The 20,695-nt window shown below is 29.3% G+C and overlaps 1 protein-coding gene across 2 annotated transcripts in view; it reads right to left on the bottom strand.

Annotated features, from left to right (window-relative positions):
* LOC129958498 (tumor protein D54-like) overlaps nt 1-12,187 on the bottom strand; it is a 41,448-nt gene extending 29,261 nt beyond the window's left edge. The window contains exons 1-2 of one of the 2 annotated variants that reach the window (XM_056071017.1): nt 12,029-12,187; nt 10,048-10,116 (exon numbers count right to left, since the gene is read on the bottom strand). In XM_056071017.1, the coding sequence (XP_055926992.1) occupies nt 10,048-10,102 (55 nt within the window). In that variant the 5' untranslated portion in view covers nt 10,103-10,116; nt 12,029-12,187. Of the gene's footprint in view, nt 1-10,047; nt 10,117-11,847; nt 11,912-12,028 lie in introns of those variants that run through there. The other variant, XM_056071018.1, reaches the window with a different exon arrangement.
* Between the last annotated feature and the right edge of the window lie 8,508 nt (nt 12,188-20,695).

Raw genomic sequence — 20,695 nt, 5'->3', positions numbered from 1 at the left:
ACATGCTCCGGGCAGCAGTCTTAAGCAGCGCCATGGAAACAAAACATGGGTGCATTTATGCCACTTTTCAGAGTCAAATATCATAAAAGGATAAAAAATAAAATAAAATCATGCCTTCGGCCCTATTTACTCTTATGAAATAACTGTTAATGATAAGGGTCAAATAATTATATATCACTTCGGGCGCCTCTAGCCATCACTTCGCTATTGTAATGATGCTAAGAAAAATTATCAGAAACATTTTAAAATTTATGTTTCAATTAAAAATTAGAAATAACTTACAGTTTATGTTTTAATTCCACCTGCATTAAGTTAAAAATTATCTTTTTTAGTTTAAAATCCTTATTGTCTACTTATAAAATAGTTCTAATTAATTAGATAAAACAAAATTAATTAATTATTAAATTAATTAGATAAAACAAAATTAAAGTTATGCCGAAATGTATCAGTGTGCAATGTAGCAAAGTTTACAGTATCCCCAATGCTTCAGTGCAGGAATCGCCATTGTTAATGTCATATCATATATACACACTGCAATCACACTTCAATAAACAGTCACTTTTAGCGACACCAATTAATGTTATAACAGTGAAGACTTATGATTAATTTATGGTTAATTTTAACTAACAGAGACGCTTAATACAAATAGTAAATACGATACGCTGGTTTGACGGGGTACCTGTACTTTTAAAACAAAGATTTTATAATCATAGTACATTCATGCCTTTTCATGTACGTTATTGCTATTGCCAGAATCCCCACTTGTCTGTTTTCTTCCAAACAACAACAAAATTTTTTTTAAAAAAATTCGGTAGTAGTAACTACTTAAGTCCTGAATGAAGAGATGTAAAGGAATGCGGAATACAAGAAAAGGATAGTCTCATTTTCCTTAATCATCATTAGCGAAACCATACAAGTTACAAAACAAAGCTCATTATTAATACGAAATGAAATGTGGGGATTACGGTTATCAAGCTGAAAAATGAGCAATCTTTAAACCTTTTTTTTTTTATAACCATTAAGCTAACCAGACATTTAAAAGATAGAAATTAAGATACCTTTTTTTTTTTTTAAGTCATTATGGATACAGTCGATATCTGTAAATTTACATTTAAAGTAAAATTATGAAGTAAAAGAGAACATATTTACATTTTTATAGTGATGCATGTTTATTAATAAATATTTATAGAAAAGACTGAAATGCATTTTTATCGAACTAAAAAAAATGGATGTGCCAAGCCCATTAATTTAAAAAAAAAAAAAAAAACTGAAAAATATTAACTCAAATTTTTAAAAACAAATAAGAAAATCAACCTCAGCACGATAATTGACTCAACTGTTTACATTTTTTTTTATAAGTAACGGAATAAAAACTCTATTTTGATACGGAACTGACACAAATGACGGAAAAACTTATAGAAAACCTTGAATGAGTATTCAGTTTCTTCAAGGGCAATCTGTTACTGCTATATTATAAACAGGAAGATCAAATGTTGCAATTAACGAAAATGTTTAATCGCAGACGGCTGTTTAATCGCTCCTTAGAACTCAGAAATATCGTGCTTTGCAATCAGTTTAGAAACAAGTGTATACAGATGGGTTTATGCTTTCGTTAAAAGTTTTTCAATAAAAATTACAACAATTTGGTATAATATTCAATATTCGAAGAATTGATAGAGCATAAAAATGCAAATGTCATTAAGCTAATTTCTTTCTCACAGGATGTATAAAAAATAATAGGAATAATGAATTTTATAAGAAGTTATTAGAATCGAGAAGTAGCAAGCGCAAATGTCCAATTACGAAAACATGAATATTACTAAAGAGAATAAAATTTGGAACCGAAATATCAAATTTGTTTCTCAAGAAATAAATGTAAATTATTCAAAGGTTGATGACCATTTTAATGATTAATCAAAAGTTTCTATATCAGCAAATATATACACATACTATATACACATAAAATAACACACAATATTAATGCTTGGGGAAAGGGCAAAATAATGTAAAATTCGTATTAATAATTTTACAATTGTTAAATTAACGACTGATGAATAAACCTACCTTTTAAGCAATACGAATAATACAGAAAATGAATTTTATACTTTAAGTCAAAATCGGTCTTCAGCAGTTAGCTACCATCCAAACTTCTAACACATCTACTTTAGCTTACTTACATTTATTTCCCGTTTTAACGTAACCTGTGAGTTATTTTGGGACTTTTCTTTTAATTTTGAATAGTAATCAAAATTACGAGGAGAGAGGGAAGAGGAGAAAAAATTACGAAAGAGGAAGAGTCTAGAGGGTTCCGTGAGCTGCCATGCCACACAAACAGAAGAGGATGTGGCCCCGACGGATTTAATGTGAACCAGGCCTGTTTACACAGCCATTCTTAGGTGAAATGGTGTTTCAAACCTGCAAACCTTCGACCTCAAAACTAATGCCATACCACGAGGCCACCGTGCAGTGACGGATTCACGTACAAGATAAACAAATTGGTCGATGAGCAATAATGAGGGAATATATTTAGTATATATGACAAATATATACTAAATGTGCACTTAATAAAGACCCCATATCTCAAATAGCTTAGACTTCATCAAATCTAAATTCGGCACTGCGGCCCTCCAGTACATCTAAGTGATATTAGATCTTCCACAAATTTCACATATACCAACTCACCACATATAGCGAAACTGAAACTCAAATCCTTGAAGTTGAGATTACGGTAAAAGCTATCTAAAGAAAAATAAAGAGTCGCGCAAACTAAAGAATAATTTTATGAAAGTATCCATCCCTTTCGAATTTAATGTCTTCTTGAATAACAACAAAAAATGTATCGGAAAAACAACTTGTATATTTTTTTCATAAAAATGTAATAAGAGAACAATCAATGTAATGTAAAGCACTTGAACAAAAAAAAAAAAAAAAAAAGGAAGGAAGAAAGAACATTTACTACGGTGTTTTCAGAAATCTATAATAATTCCAATTATCTGAAATAAGCACCACAATGACAAAGAAAAAAAACAAACAAAAAAAAGCGTAGTTCATAATATACTCAGACTAGGGATTGCAATACCGGACCAAAAGTTCAATACCGGTATTCGGTATTTTTTAGATCTTAATACCGGGATACCGGTTTTAATACCGGTATTAGAAATTTTAGAAAAATAAAGAAAACACAGGTGTTTCTTTGTTTTATTTGCCAGTTTTATTAGAAAGGGTCAATAAATATGAAAAAAAATAATTTGTAACTTATAAATTATAACAGTATATAAAGAATCACGAAAAAGTAAAGGAACAACTTATTTATTTAAATCACAAAAAAATTGTAACTATCATTATTCAGTCCGTGGTACTAATTCAAATTTTTGAAATGTGATCTCAAAAACAAAATGCATCGATTGTTCTCTCATTAAGCCTGAAAAGTAATTTTGTGCAAAAATTACTAGCTGTCGAAAACGCTCTTTCGGCATCTACGATAGTTAGTGGTACTGTTAGCAATGCGCGATATACTTTTTCCAAGTATTTACCTCTAAATCCCTCATCTTCAAATAAATCGATTTCTTATCGGATGGTTTTTCTATATAGTTGATTTCTGTATTGTATTTTGGTTCGTTGAAATTTTCTTATTTATCGCTAATTCTAATTTTTGTTCAAGAGACAATTCCTTTTCACTATCGACATTAGTGTCATCATCATCTTCGATAACTGAACAGAATTCTTTTGAATGTGGATAGGTTTGTGGGTAAAAAATTTTAAGAAAATTTACTATAAACTTAATCAGATTTGAATTGGTTATTTTCTTTTCTAGATTTTCATTTTTAAAATCATTATAATTATGTAAATACCATTTGACATTTTCTATTTCGATATGCCTTTCTTCTGTGCGATTTTTGAATGTAATATATAATCTTCAGATAGTGATGTGTGCTGTTCTAGTGTGATGTGTGCTGTTAGGAGTAAACGGTGCCAATGTGTTTTAAAATCTAATATTAACATATATTCTGTTTTATTTTCAGTTAGTATGTATTTTAATAATATGTCATCTTTTATAGAGAAATGTTTAAATATCTTAACAATTTTTCGAACTTTATAAATTATAGGAAGCAATTATTGATGGGTTAATATTTCATCCTCATTAGTAATAACTTCTTCAACAATAACATTGTTATTATCTTCATTGTCAATATCACTCTCACTCTTACTCTCTTCAAAGTTGGAATCCGAAGTTTCTATATCCACAGTATTTGGATTCTTCTGTTCTTTATTTTTTTGGTATAATACATCTATTATTCCTAACTGCATTCCATGAGCATAGCACAATTGCTGATTTGCACCAATCAACTTTCCAACTTTTTTTCATAACTGTTGCTCCATCAGTCATTATGGATACAATTTCTTCTTTCAGGGATAATCCATGTTTACTTAATTTAGATTTAAGAAATTAATTAAGCCACTAATTAGTTAATTAATTTCTCCCGTTAGGGAGACATAAAAACAAAAATGTATACTATTTTGCTATGTTGGCGATCCCTGAACATATAGTGGAGACAATTTTAAAAATGTCTAATAAATACCGAAAAACCGGTATTTAAACTTGTGAATACCGGTATTACGAAATTGTACAAATGGCTCAAAATACCGGTATTCGGTATCCCGGTATTGCAATCCCTAACTCAGACATAACACAGGCCGAAAAAAAGCTGAATTTCATAAAAAATGAATCAGGCCAAGCATAAATACATAGATATAAAATAACTGATTAACTGAACAATAGTATAAATAAATTTATACAAAAAGTGCCCGAGATGCTAAATATATTACAGAATTATTGCATAAAACATTAATCAATCTGAACAATAATAATTTGTCGTATTTATATACCGTGTTTCAAATTATAAAACCAGCAGACTCATCAATTAGCGCTTTAAAAAAATATGTGATAATAAATTGTGCGTGGACTGATGTTTCTTCGATGTCATATATCATCTTAAGAAAGGCATCACGTCTATATCTGATACTTCTTGCTATTTAAATGAATTTCAGGGCGACATCAAACGACATTTAGTCTATTCGTATTCTCATTAGGTTCTTCAAGCTCCTCCATTGAAATATCTCTTTTCCTTTTAATCCTCATACTAAAACAGCTATATAAAAAAATATACAAATGAAACCGAGTTTTTTTTTTAATTACCCGAAGAACAATTAAGAACGAACATACATTGTCACAGCGGTTTTATCGGTTTGTAATCTACAACTACACGAATTGTAGTTCTGCTCGAGTGTCAGATGTCCGAATGCTTGATCCTGACAAACAAATAATCGACCTTTCAAACGTAAAAAGAGTCATTACATGTACTTTTCAAAAAAAAAAAAAAAACACTTTTTTACTCTCCTTCTCAGGAACGTAAGTTGCAACCAATACGATTACAGTCTAACTTCTCGAAGCGACCACTCCTCTCAACGACCACCTTTTTTACTTGGCAAGAAAATTTTGATCCACAGACATAATGTTCAACTCTAAAATGCAGCCACTAGAACCTCTCGGAGCAGCATGGATCGTCATCTGTTCAACTTTATCAAAATTCCTTCTTTTCATCTTTCTGACATTACTGACTTTTCATTAAGACAAAGGGTATGGGAAATAAGGGGGGGGAGGGGAAATCAAAAGTACATAGATTCAAAAACAGTATTGGAAATCGAATCTAAGTTAATCTTATTATTAACATAAGAAAAACGATCTTCGTCATTTACCGACGAGGTGGATGCAAGCAATAGTGTTCAGTAAACACATAGTAAAAAGCCATTTTCTTAATAAGCATAGTGTTTTTATGTCTGAAAAATGTCTAGGCGAATTTTTCTGAATCGCAACTAACGTATATAAGTTCCGAGTCATTATTATAGCGAAAAATCGCCAAGAATGTTACTCGAATCTTTCAAATAATTACTGAAAAAGATGCGATTTCAAAAGGGGCATAATTTTTTTTAAATTTCGCATTGTCAAACAAATACGTTAGGAAAACTTGACTGGTGTTAATGGATTGCAATTGCAAAAAAGAAGAAAACTTTTGATAGTGAACAGATGCTCCAACAAAACCCACAGATGTTCAAAAGAAAAAGACAGAAAATCGAAATTTTCCCCTCTAGCAAATGATGACTGGATAAGTTTCAACTTCAAAACAATATTTAAAAAAATGGCAAATACTCAATCGCAACAATTTTACATTATTATCCATTCCTTAAAAATTACCAACTGATCGATCAATAGTTTATTTTTCAATTTTATTTTTTTTAATGCTATTAGCGAGTTAAAAATTGAAAGATCCAAGTAAATACAAATTGTGTCGTATTTCAAAAATAAATTATACAAAATAGTTTTTTAAACAAAACTTATTGTATTTTAATGGTTGTTTTGGACATTTATTATCCCCCTCCCCTCCTCCAAGAATTAAAACCCTTTACAGCAATCGCTTCAAATCTAATTAATTATACAAGATTATGTTTTCAAAGAAAAAAACAATTATTTAATTTTAAACATTTAACGCATAATTTAAAGAATTGGTATTAATTAAAAAATACATAAAACAACTTCGCGATAATTCGTTCGAACAGATAAAAAATCTACTTCAAAAAACAAAAATGTCAGCAAAAAATTATTTTGGGAAACTAAATTGATAACTCAAGATGAAATAAAAATTTGTACAAAAATGATTACAATTCTTAACATTTGAATAATTTTATATTATATAAATATATATATAAATGAATCAAGAATTTAACTTTTAATCGAAATGAGCGAAGAGAAATATGGCAAACTAAATAACATTCAGTAATTTTAAATTCAAAGATAAAAATTATGTTTTGTAAGACGAAACATAACGAAATATAAATGTGCCAATCGGAACAGATTCACCGAATCGGCGAGGGTTTGTAATCCAGACTTAACAGATTTGTGACTAGACACTTAACAACCGACAAGTCTGCATAAGAAAAATAAGGAAAGGCGACATATGACCTAAATCTTGAGTGACTGGTCTCGACAATTACCATTGCTTAGATAAAATAACTGAATTTACAAGACATGGCTTAAGAAAATCAAATATTTCTGCCAAACCAGAACAACCTAGCATCGATCAAATTAAAATAAGTTCAGAATATTCGCATTTATTTTATAATTTTTTTTTTCTCCTTTTATGATAAGCAAGAATTTTTTCGTCAGAGCAAGTTTTAAAAAGTTCACTTCAGAAAAATAAAAAACTGTCTTAAAATATATACTTAAGTTTCAAATAACTAGGATAAAATTACTTTAAAATTTGCTGACTAGATTTGAAAATTAAATTCAGTTTTTTCCTAATTTTGATGATGATACTAAATAAAGAAATAATAATAAAAGATTTTCTCTCTCTGTCTTTCACTCAAAAAATTTGCCTGTGAAACAAAATATTAAACTTTAGCAAAAACCTGCATCCTTATCACCTTAATGATGTAATTCAAAGTCTTAAATTTCTTATTCATTGCAAATTCTGAAATGTTAACATGTTGTTTTGGTTTTTAAAAAAAATTCATATTCCACATCTACAACAGAAAAATATCTTAAAGAGTTTGCAAATCTCTGCCCCTTTATAATTCTTATGTATTAACCGTATTTTTCCATATCTAAATTTAAAATGGTGTGCAGGGGTTTGGATAATTAAGGATAAAGCGTGTTTTCAACTTTAATAGTAAATTATAATCTTTTTTTAACTTTCCCTCTCTCACTTTTCCTTTTCCATTAACTACTTTCCATTTAATTCATTTTTTAATTGCTATTTCAGAATATATTCATAACAAGCAGAAATAAGGGTGAAAAACTGATTTTCTTAGAAACTAAATGGAAATAGAAAATCAAAACTTTGTTTCCTCTATATTGAATTTATTGGGAAACATAATTCTGAAAGGTGATATATTTGTTTACTCAGTTAAGCAAGAACTGAGCAAAATTAATTCATACACTTATGAAAAAATAGATTTCTCCAACTTATGATAGAAACTAATTTATTAAAACTAAACAAAGCACTAAAACAATAAATAACTACCAAATGTTATGGAAAAAATTAAAATTGCTAAAGGTCTCTCTAAATCCAATTATCAGTATCACAGGATTATTGATCAGGAAAGTTTAAACCTTTAAAAAGTTAAATATCAGCGAATCAGATTCTGTACAATGCAACCAACGAGTCGCCAACTTCCCCTCCCCTCCTTAATGAAAGCATCCGAAAATTTAAAGATGCATGATTTTTAAAAAATAATCTCTTACATTAATGCACTGAGCAAAAGAAAGGCTTGCATAACTACTTTTTTCATAGGAAATTATCAGCTGATTCAGCATTTTCAAACACTTTTATATAAATTCTTTCATAAAGATGGAATTTTATAATTTATATTGCACTTATTAGCCAATGTAGTCTGTAGTAGAAATCTGAAATTCTGCACCCTTGTGTATTTTTAATAACAATACATCATTTTAATATTATCAGAACTTAATTTTCAAATAATAAATTAAATTTTAATTGATTACATGGGGCACCATTTGGTAATGAAATTGCAAAAAGTAAAATATATAAATAAATAAAAACCCTGTTTAATTTATTAACAAGAATCTTTTTTGTATTTTTTATTAAATTCTAAAAACATTTTTTTCTTTAGAGATAGATAATCTCTTTTGAAGAGTAATTACCAGTTTGAAAAACTACATTGACCAATGGAAATTACAACTGGAATTCAGTAGCAATAATAATATTTAAGTAAATGCAACTGTTTTGCAGAATAAAAATTGCTACATGTGCAAAGAACTATAACTAGCATTGGGTATCCTGCTTTAGAAACGATAAAATGTCTTTATTCACATCTTCTACAGTCAATGCCTTCAGCTCTTTTATACTGATTTATTCTCGCACTATTTATTATTAGTTTAGCTACTATAGTGCAAAAAAGATATTTAATGAACTACCATACAAATATTTTCCACTTAGAAGTCCAACCATGAAATTCCAAAGAGAAGCTCTTAAGCTTATCCTAAACTGCATTCCATATTATTTGAAGCATACAGATACCAACATGCACATAATTATTAAATAAAATATTTATTTAATTTATTAAATTTTATAAGTAAAATATAATATTAATTTAAATGCATACCCAATTAAAAATAGATTAATAAATATTAATAGAAATAAAAGATTAATGTAATTAAAAGTTAAGAATTCCAGATTTAAAATGGCGAGACACACTAATGAATTGTACAAGCATTAACTTTGTTGCATTTATAATAAAAACTAAGGAAACAAAAGGGGAAAATAAAACAAAATTAAAAAGTAAGGGGACACCGCTACCTCCAAATAAAGCATAAATAGGATCAGATTTCTATCGTAACTTACATATTCGTTTATGATTTGGGCATAAATAAACATTCAAGATATTATAGATGATTTATATTCATATATTGTAATGATAGATATATAACAGCAAAATTATGTAATCTGCCAAATTTTCATGCAATTCTTCATTAATGAGCATTAAATTTTTCATTTCTGTTACCGATAATTATTTTTATATTTAAAACAATTACTTTTTTTTAATTCATGAAATACCGTGTATAAATTTTATTGATACTTTGGATTTAAATTTGAGGTAAATACATGCTTATACATTCACCTTAATGCATATGCTTATTTACTCTAAAATTTTAAAAGTCTGTAAGCAAATTAGGTGAAAGTTTAATGAAAGAACTTTTGATATTAATTTGTATTTAAAGTTTATTTTAAAAAATATTTATATTAAATATGTCTTTTCACTATGCAAAGATGAGTTACTTTTTTTTTTTAAACCTTGCATAATTATACAGCGGAATTCTCTTTTCTTACTATTCGTTTTCTATGAAAAATTTTTTTCCCCATTTTTTAAATTTGAGCTTAAATTACCAAACCACACAGCTTCTAATGGAAATATATGCTTACAAAGCTGAACAGTTTACTTTCATCAAAAAGAAAATAAAGAAAAACTTACCAATTCCTATATTGGGGTATAGGGTTGCATCCACAGCAGTCGGTGAGATAGACATGGCAAACAGGAAAACTAGATTGAGGAAATTAGTTTCCATCACATAACATTTAAAACATAGAAATAATTAAAGGTTTTAAGCTATGATTATTTTTTATAAATTAAGCTTTAATGTTTGTTCTAGATTACTCAAACACAATTAAATTTCAAAAGTTTATTTACAAGATTTAAAAGATCAGAACTACTGATCAAATGAAATGAAAATATAGAAACTAAAATTAAATAAATGGCTCTACTGCTATGAAGACATATTAATGATACAAAAACTACCTAGAATTACATTTTGATAAAAATTTACAAGATAATAGGCTGATACACAATGAAAAAATTCAGTTGCTTAATCCGATAAATAGCTTTTGTTGCCATTTTGAAGTACTGTAGTACTTTAAGTTACTTTAATTATAATTTACTTATTCTAACTAATATTTATAAATGAATCATTATAAATATGATATTACAAGAAAACATTTGAACATATAGTTATACATTAACAGAATTCTTTTAATCAAGACTATCTTTATTGTTGCTGGTGTGCAATTTTTTTACTGAAAAAATTTATATATAGCAGAATATTTAAAAAACTAAGAATAAACTGATAATGAAATTTCACATTTGCACATATATTGTTTCATCTCATCAAATGAAATTTTAATATAGTTTCAAATATGCTCTATTAATTAGATTCCACAGCATTAAAACAGTTAAGTAAATATTTCATTGTAAATCTAACACAGTAGAACTTGAAAACATTTTGCGACAAATAATATACTGCAAATTAATATCAAAGTTTTAATTTATTACAAAGTATAATCTGGAATTCGTAACCCATAGTTCAAGAAGTACATGTATTCTTGAACATAAAGAACTATTTGATGTTATTTAAATTACACAAGAATAAGTTAGTTTGTGCATTTTCCTTTACTTATCAATATACAAAATAGATAAATTGCAGGCGTAAAAAATTTTTAAGCTTCAAAAATTCGCGTCAAATTATCCGACTTTATTTGGAGCTCTTTTTTAAAAATCATATTCAAGCATCTATTAATTATACATATTTTATTTTTTAAAGAAAAAAAAACACAGCCAACACATAAAATAGTAGCATGAAGGCATTTTTACATTTCATAATTCATAGATAATTCTAACATTTTCACAATTGTATAAAATTTAGAAAAAACTTAAGAAATAAAATAAAATTATCAACAATAGCTAAGATCAGTTTAAAAAGAATATACAATAAAACTGTACAATTCAAACAAACAATATTTCTTCAAATACAGGAAATGAATCCTTTCTCAACAGTTAAACTGGTTCATTTAACTACATTGATACACTCAAATTTACATGAAAGCTTCAATGCAATAAAATATTTGCCAAATACATTGATAAAAAGTGAAAATGATAAGTTTTTTTTAATAATATGTTTATAACATTTTACTTTTCTATCATAATATTCTAGAAATACGAATAAAAAGAGAAAATAAAATTAATAAAAAAATACAAACTATTTTCTTTAGTAAAGTTCGATAGCTACATATACACAACTGGCAAACATTTTAAAATATATAATTAAATGATCGTAGGAAAAAAATTAACAACATAATTATGAAATTCTATTCAGAATAATTTAATTTAAAATTTGTCGACTAGCATTTTGTACATAATGTTAATTAACTACAGAAGAAATAAAAACGTCATCAAACAATGATAAAAGAGAAAAACTATATTATCTTAACCAAATATTACCGCAAACGCAGAATTTAGAGAAATGAATGGTTTTTCATCATCCAAACACTGCTTCTAAATAATAGTTTGGTCATGTAAACATAACACATAGTTGGCATGGCAATGGGAAATTACGCACATCGATTAGCTAAAGGTTTTTAAATTACAGAATTTTTTAATATCCAATGAAAAGAAAACTTACATCGAAATCACTTAAGTCCTATTGAGACATAAGAAAAATATTCGCGTAAATGAATTTTAAATAGTTTCAAACTGGATGAGGATTCACTGACAACTTTTTCGATTGATTCATACAACACTAGTGCCAAGATTACGGAGCAGAAAGCAATCGATGCCATCTGTTAAAAATTCCCTCATTTTTCCTCTTTATTGCGCGCACATTCTCGGTTTATTACTCCTGGAATAATCGATGGATAAAAAACGAATTTTATGAATTGAAATTAGCATCTAGGGAAGAGGAAATAAAGCATGCGAGATTTTTTAATATAAAATATTTTTCTGCCCATGAATATCAGATTGCACTGAGAAAAATTGTAGCATTTTAGACAAACTATTTGCATTAGGCGAATGAATTATTAGTGATAAATGTAACAGAATAACAATTATTAGTGATAAATGTAAAGAATAACAGGTAAAATAGATATAACAGTATAAATATTCACACTAAACAACTTTTCACTTATATGATCCTCAGACATACTTTAGATATTTATTAGATGGTATTAGGGATGACGAATATTTTACGAGCGGTTATTACGTAACCAATATCATAAAGTCACAAATACCAGTGACCAATACTTTTCAAAGAGGGGTGTGATTCAAATCCGTGATACGATCTTACTGGTGATATTTCGATTACAGGTTTTGGATCACGATAGAAAGTAAAAATCGATACAATCTGTCCAATGGAAGCTCTCGAACAAAACAGAAAAGGAGAAATATGTGAATGGGTTCAAAAGTGAACGGACCGGTTATTGGAATTATCGTATCATTGAATTGTATATCACTGAAATTTATCGGAGCGGAGCGAAAGTGTGAAGTCGCCGCTCCATTTCATGAGAGTGACCTTGACTTTCCGATATTCGCATTTGATGATGCACTATTCCATACAAATCATTTTCAATTTCTTGTGACATGACTTTGCATATATTAGGCTTACTGCTGGTGCCATCAATTGGTAGAATATAGGACTAAAGTAAACATTTTAAAGAATGACATGTATATTTAATTCAAATTTTTCAGAAAGTGGTTTACTCCAATAAAGAAATTAAATAAATAGTTTTGAAAAAAAATCAAATTTAAGAAGTAAGCTGAAATAGAAAAATTAATTCAATCACACGTTACTTAAATTAGTAAATTAAATATTAATTACAATTAATAAATTTTATATTTAATACTAAGTAATAATTTTTAATTAATAATATGATTGAAATAACAGATATTTGGAACAAATATTTAAAAATAATAATAGCAAAATTATTTGTTATTCAAAAAATCGTTGGTTTTTTATCTCTAAATTGTATCATTATCATGACGAAAATTTTATTGGAGGTCTGTATAGGTTGATAAGTTTTACTTCAGCGTCCACAAATTTTAGTCCGGAAATGCAACAATAATGCAAAAGATTAAATAATAAAAAGGTGGGTTTTTTTTTCATTAGAAAATACTATTTCTTTATTTTAATAAATTAAATATCAAGTAATAAAATGAGAAAGAAAAAAATGTATTCATGAATATAAACCCTGCTTTAATATCGGCTAGTTTTGTCATACTATTACGCGACGGCTCATAGTTACCGACCAATAAACTAAATTTTAAAAGTTCACTCAACAGTTTAGTTAGTTAACAGCAGTTTTAGATTAACATCCCGTATTAAAGCAACACAGGGCTATTTTGGGGCGGACCTCGTAATTTTGAACCGCGGTCAGATGAGGAGGACAACACCTGATCTGACAACAGCCCCCCCCCTCCAAACTTCCACACCAGCGGAAGGTCATTTGGGCCCGACGGATTTAACATGCACCAGGCAAGCTTACAATTTCTTCGGTGGAATCGAGTCTCTAACCTGAAACCATCCGGTTCCGCAGGCGAGGCCTTACCACCAGGGCACCGTAGCCCCTGTTCACTCAACAAAAAACCCCTCAAATCAAATTTTCATATAGTCATGCAAACGCCTAGTAATCGTTTCTTTGTTCTCTCCATCTTTTATTTTCTCGTACATGAAATGAAGAGAAAGTATTGTTATCATCAAAAAATTCGAATTCGAGATTTTGACAAATCACCACCTTTAAGATTTCCCTGAACCCAAAAAATACATTTTTAGCATTATTTATATCAGTCAATCAGTAATCTGTGAACACGAAAGCTCAAAACCGCATTAAGCGAGACAGCTGAAATTTGGTATGTGGAATTATGATCAAATTTGAATTTGATTGAAATCCACTCACAGGAAATCTGTTTTCCTAGCAGTTCCAGTACAAGCGAATTTGATAACTACAAAACGGAAAGAGCTTGGTATATGAAATTTAGTACGCAAGATTACCATTTAAAATATAGATACTTATCAAATTTTAAACCAAATTCCTCAAACGTTTGACTGTCTGTCAGTCTGTACTTTCAAATGCATGTAAACGCAATGATTTAAATCGATGAAATTTAATCTGTCACTTTATGCCTACGAAGCTAGTTTTTTTTCTTTTTAAATTTGATAACAATCAAAAAAGCAAAAATATGTCGAAAATACATATTCTCATAGTGGATTTAGTAAAAATGCTATATTCACGAAAATGATCGTAACTATTGTTCACCAATGCTATGCGATAGAAAGATAGACGGCTTTACATTTTGCGGCCTTTTCTAAGGTTCCCTACTTTACTCGGTGGAAGACGGAAGACCTTCATTGGAAAGTATGCGAGAAAGTTTTAGGAAGACCTCTCCCGCTATTTTTTTTATTTCACTTCAATAGTCTAAACAACATAGGATGCAACATAACATTAGCAAATGCGATTAAAGTGTCTTTTAAGAACACTTTAATCGCATTTGCTAACTTTATTCAGAATCTTTTTAATGATTAAGAGTTTACTTCATGCTCTATCATTTGGAATAATTATTATTATTTTACGTTCATTGAAAATCATCTTAAACCATTTTATTTTTATTCCATTTTTAGAAAAATTATATTTACACATGTCATTCATGATGTGTAGTGGCGGACTGGATATGAAAATAGCAGTTGCCAAGAGGCAACAGGAAGAGGAAGGGCAATCATTCTCACATATAAAAATATATAAAATTAAAATCGATAAATTAATATAATCTTTTCCCAATCAAAATTATATTATGGATATTAATAATCAAAGTATACAAATACTATAATATTTAAGAAAATATGGAATATTAATGCAAATTTATATTGTATTTTAAATTAATTTTTGATGGATGTATAATGTACTGATATTTTGGAATTATATTGCTATTTTCAGAATTTTTTTTATCGTGGATTGAATTTAAAAACGATCTATCTACCAATTGCAATATTTTTTAAAGATACTTATTATTATCGGAGATTAACAATTCAAAAGTAGAGAAATATATTATATGCCTTTCACTACTTTAACGACAAGCAAACACCCTAGATGACTGCGGAAATTTATCAATAATTATTTCTGCATCCAAGTCGTAATAATTATCTTTCAGTCGAAGACAATATTTAGGATTTCAAGTTTTTCTCCGACAATGAATTTTGAAAATGTCCTTTCATTGTGCATTTGAAAGGCTGATAGGTTGCAGACGACTTTAAAAAGTTCATAAAGATTGCTTTATATTTTTTCGTAAAGTCATTTTGATACTATTTTTTTTTATTTTAATATGCATGCTGTACAAGCGCTGAAACTTTTAAAGTTATTTCAGCTAGGATCTATTAAGTTTTCATCAGTATTTTAAATGGCAACAGTTTAATTTTTATGCTGTTGTATTTAATGCTGTTGATTTTAATTTTTTTTTAATGTAAGCACAATTTTGAACAATGCTTAGCAGTGTCGTAATGAAAATTAAATCACTTTCATTCATCCGTCATATAAATAATTCTAATGTTGCTCTTCTGTTATAGAGTGAAAAATCCCTTTTTAATTCTTGCGATATAAACGTTCTTTAGTCGTAATAAAATATAGTCCATTTTGATTGTTTTATTGTTTGCTTTCATTCCAATTTTTTTCTTTCCTCGTTTCCTCAAATAAACTTACTTTTAAAATAGTTCAACAATGTTATTTTAATAGATTTAGATTTTAATCATACGTTTAGTTAAAAAAAAAAAAATCAATTTTTCTTTTCTGCTCCTTGAAAACAGGAATGTCACATTTTTCTTCAATTATTTACCCGAAATAATATCCAGAAATATGTTCAATAAGGTTGGGGCCCAAACAATTCTGTAAACATAATCAAATAAATGTCCCCAAATACATAAATCTCATAAAAAGCGTATGTTTCCAAATGTGGAGTGATAGCATCCCTTCCGTCTCGTAACAGGTACCAAAAATCATAAAAATCTAAGAGGCCATTGGGATGATGCTGATGTCGTGTCCGCGTCACCACGGAAAGGGGGTGCAGTAGCTTCTGAGGGTAAAGACCCCTAAGCACCGAGGGCAGAAGTCTGACTTCTAGCTCATATGAAGATGAAACTCACACATTCGCTTGCACAACTCCTTTTTACGGAGGGCACATTCACACACCTCACAGATAGAACACAGATGAAGAAAAACCATGCCCGAACCGGGATTCAAACCCGAGACGCCCAGATCACGGGGAAGATGCGCTACCCCTATGCCAGGACGCCGGCTGGCCATTAGGATACATCTCAGAAGAGGTTGCGTGTTTGTGCCAAAGATTAATGTTTTTCCAATTTTTTTACTTACTGTTTAATGGTAAAGGAAATACTAGAAAATCTGTGTTATAGCATGTTCTTCCCTGTTTAGCGCTTTCTCACTTTCATTTACCATTCTGGGTCCCCATATTGTTTTATGTGTAAGGGGGCTCATCTGTCATTAGGCAAGCTGGCCAGTTCGCCACTGATGATGTGTACTGGCTTTCGGTGGTAAAGAACGAATACTATCATTTTAGGGGCCCATCATCAAAACTATGTGCTGAATTTTTTCAAAGCTTAAAGAATTGTTTGGTGAATTAGATTGAGCTATCTGGAATAATGGCAAAATGTCTAAAAATCAAAAACGATGAAGTAATATTTGGAAAAGTATACAAAATGAAATTACTCAATTTACTTCTTCCCATATTACATCTGAAGTCATTGATACAAAAGAATAAACCAGCAGTATATAATTTTAGATGCACGCCATCATGAATATCTCTCTATAGTTTTTAAGCACGTCACTGTTTGTAATGATGATGGAATCTTTTTGGATTCAATTGAAATTCAGACACTACAGTGAAAGATTAACTAGCATATTGATGCTTTGAACGGATATTAATGAAAGACCTGATTTTAACAATAAAATTAATTTATTATGAAAATTTAAATAATATTTTGTCTTTCCATTTTAAGAATTTCGTTTTTGTATAACTCAGTCATATTTCAATTAGAACGGTATTATTTGATATTTCTACGATGTTATTCGATATGCTGAATGTCAGGACCGGTCCGAAAAAAGGAAAGGTCTGGTTCAAAGTTAATTTGTGAAGCTTTGAAACAAATTTCGCTAAAATAATTTATAGCATTTCATTGTTATTTATACTGCACAAATTGGTGCAATAATGTCTTAAGGATTTATGATGATTATAAATAATAAAATTACTTTGATAAAGCTAACATTTCAGTCACACACACACTCAAAAAACGGTCGCTTCATAAACTTATAAAATATAATTTGATATGAAAATTACTAGATTATGCGATTTTTTTCCCTTTCTTATATGTTTTGTAATAGTTTTCATTGATAAATATAATCATAAACTGATTTTTTTTAAAAACATGATTCGGTTGGTTAGTTGTTTAGATTTTTTGGCACAAGTGCCATTTTTAGACTTAATGCACCATTAATCTGATTCAGATCCGATAGATAAAATTTCTAAGGAGGTAAATCGTTTTTGACTAATGCTAGATCTCAAGAAATTTCATTATTTTCAATCTTGAGAAAGATCTTTTGGCAGATAAAGTGGTAATTATTACGGTCAATATAATTTAATTATAATTAGATTCTTCAATAAATTATTTTAAAGTCAATATTATAATATTTATAATAATGTGATCCTAGAATGCAAAATTCGGCAATAAACATACATTTTGTTTAAACAAATCAGTGCAATCATTATTGTCTCGGAAAGTAGCAATTGAGTCTTCTGCAACATTTGAACAGCATCTTCAGTGAATATTGTTTTGAATTATGCTTAAAAAAAACATATGCCACATTTAAGATAAAATTTGAATCTATTCTAACTAGAAATAATTATATTTTCTTTATTACGACTAGAAATATGTAGTCAGCATTGAATCAGCGTACTGAGATCTAAAGCGTACAATTATGCCTTGGATTGGCTAATGTAAAACCTGTGAAAATCACATTATATAAAAAGTAGAAAAAATTTGGAATACAAAATAAATGAAAGCATTTTCCTTTTGCAAAATCAATCAGTGGTATAGGACCCTCGGAAACCAGAGGTTTGTGCGCTCGTAACATTTACAACCCGCTCAGGCGCCGACATTGCATTTCATTATGTCATAAAATATCAAAACAATACTGCAAAGCAACCATCTTGTTCTGTATGAAACCTTCAACCATGTAAAATCTATCACTGGTGACATGATTGGACAATAGGGTAGAACGAAAAAATCAATTTTTGATTTTTAATTTGTAATAACGTGGAAAGGTTGCCTTTGGAGTATATAAAATTATAAGTATGAAACATATTAGAGTAGTTCTTGAGGTGCCGAAAGGACGTTAAAGTTTCATAAAATTGGAATTTTTTGCTATATTTTAAAGTTTTTTTTTACGAAATAATTAACTTTTGATATAAATAAGATAAATAAAAATTATAAAAAAATATTAGAGTACGTTCTTGAGGTGCCACAAGGACGTTAAAATTTCATAAAAACACACTTTTTGCAACTCTTTAAAGATTTTTGCGTGCATTTATTATGGAATAAAAAGTTTTAAATGGGCGTTGTCATATGAATAGAAGTATAAAAACAGTTTTACTATTGAACTGGCATGGCACTGAGTCGTCGCCAGAGCGGTTGTTATCGAGATAAGGCGGAGATTTGTCTGTGTCCGGTGACAAGGACAGAGCTGGTTTCAAATCTGTAGCTTTGCCTAGTTCAGTTGAGTTGGCATCTCTGCTCCGTCTATTATGTAATTGATTAAGGTAACTGATTTGTTAATTTGTGTGCTTTGCTGTGAGTAAAAATGGCTGTGTCTAAATTAGTGGAGACAAGACAAATATCGGAGTGTTCTACTCTTGGGAAAATTTAGTGATTTGATTGAAGTTGAACCCACTACTTACGAATCTGTTATGAAGTGCTACTGTTATATTAGACATAATCTCATAATTGCTTCAGAGAAGTATCCTTCTGTGACATAATAATATGTCTTATATTATATAATTATCTTAATATGTGACACTTTAGTTCCCATAATAGAGCAAATATGGTCAGGAGCTTCTATTCCCGTTGCTTCTGACGAAAAAATTTCACAGATGATAAAAGCTTTCATGTTAAATACAGGAATTTAAGTCTACAAGCAGAAAATGCTCAGATAAGTCTCCAACCAATAAGATTCCAACCTCACAGAATTTAGAGGTTAAATGTTTATTTGATATTGCTGACTTGTATAAACGGAAAAAAGTTTCAGTTATGGAATAAAAGGTTCTAAACGATCAACTCTCTTACAAGAAAATGGTTACAGGTAATATTCATATTACTACCACAAGCGCTTTGAGGAAGAAAGAAGCAAGAAAGAGTAAAGAACTACAGAGAATAGTTATGTTTAATCAAGAACAGACAAAAAATACTAGTGCATCAGAAACGATTACTGGTGACAATGATAACGCTGAAGAACAAAAGTGTTTTTTACAAAAAGAGGCAAACCAAGCAGATCCGTCAAATAGACAAGAAGAGATAAAACTACCAGGTACCTTTGTGGTTTAATATTAAGTTAAAATTTCATGTACGTATGGTTCCAAACATCTTTTAAACCTTATCTTATATTCACGCTATCTCTCTGACGATCTCAAGAACGTTATAAACCAGATTATTCAAAGAAATGGGAACTTTGCTGCTCCAAAAAACATCCTTTTGTCAATGCTAAGTGACGAACGTAAAATTCAAAGAGAACTTGGTTTACGACGTATTTTAAAAGCAAGAACAGAAAGTAAAGACAGAGTCAGGAAGTTTAAAGTTCCAAAGAATATCTTCGATGCAAAGGATTACATCGACATTATCTCGTGGCTTGAAAATGTCGTAACTGAACCCCTCCCCCTTTGCTAAAACATGTTTCCAGTGACTCTTTGAAAGACTTTATACCGAAGGCTTATGAAGTTGAACCAAATTATAAAGGGGACCCGGTTATCTACTTTCCCCGGCTTCCTTGTCACATGCAAGCAGCGGAAAGAGCTGTGAAATTGGTGGCCGAATCGGCTCAAAATGTCTGTGGTTCAATCGCAACAGAAGGATATAAGTGGCACATAAGAGTAAAAATTGACTCACGTGTGAATATGCAAAAAATTATTTAAAAAAAACAGTTTAATGTGGCAATGAAACAGAAACAAACTTTTTGCAGCAGTAATATTTGTAATCATTAAGGATACAGAAGTAAGAATCGCCAAATTTGACATAAAATATTTT

This window comes from Argiope bruennichi, chromosome X1 (genome assembly GCF_947563725.1).
Source record: "Argiope bruennichi chromosome X1, qqArgBrue1.1, whole genome shotgun sequence".
NCBI classification, from domain to species: Eukaryota; Metazoa; Arthropoda; class Arachnida; order Araneae; family Araneidae; genus Argiope; species Argiope bruennichi.
The sequence above is the reverse complement of the archived record's forward strand: the minus strand, read 5'-3'. Positions and strand labels throughout refer to the sequence as shown.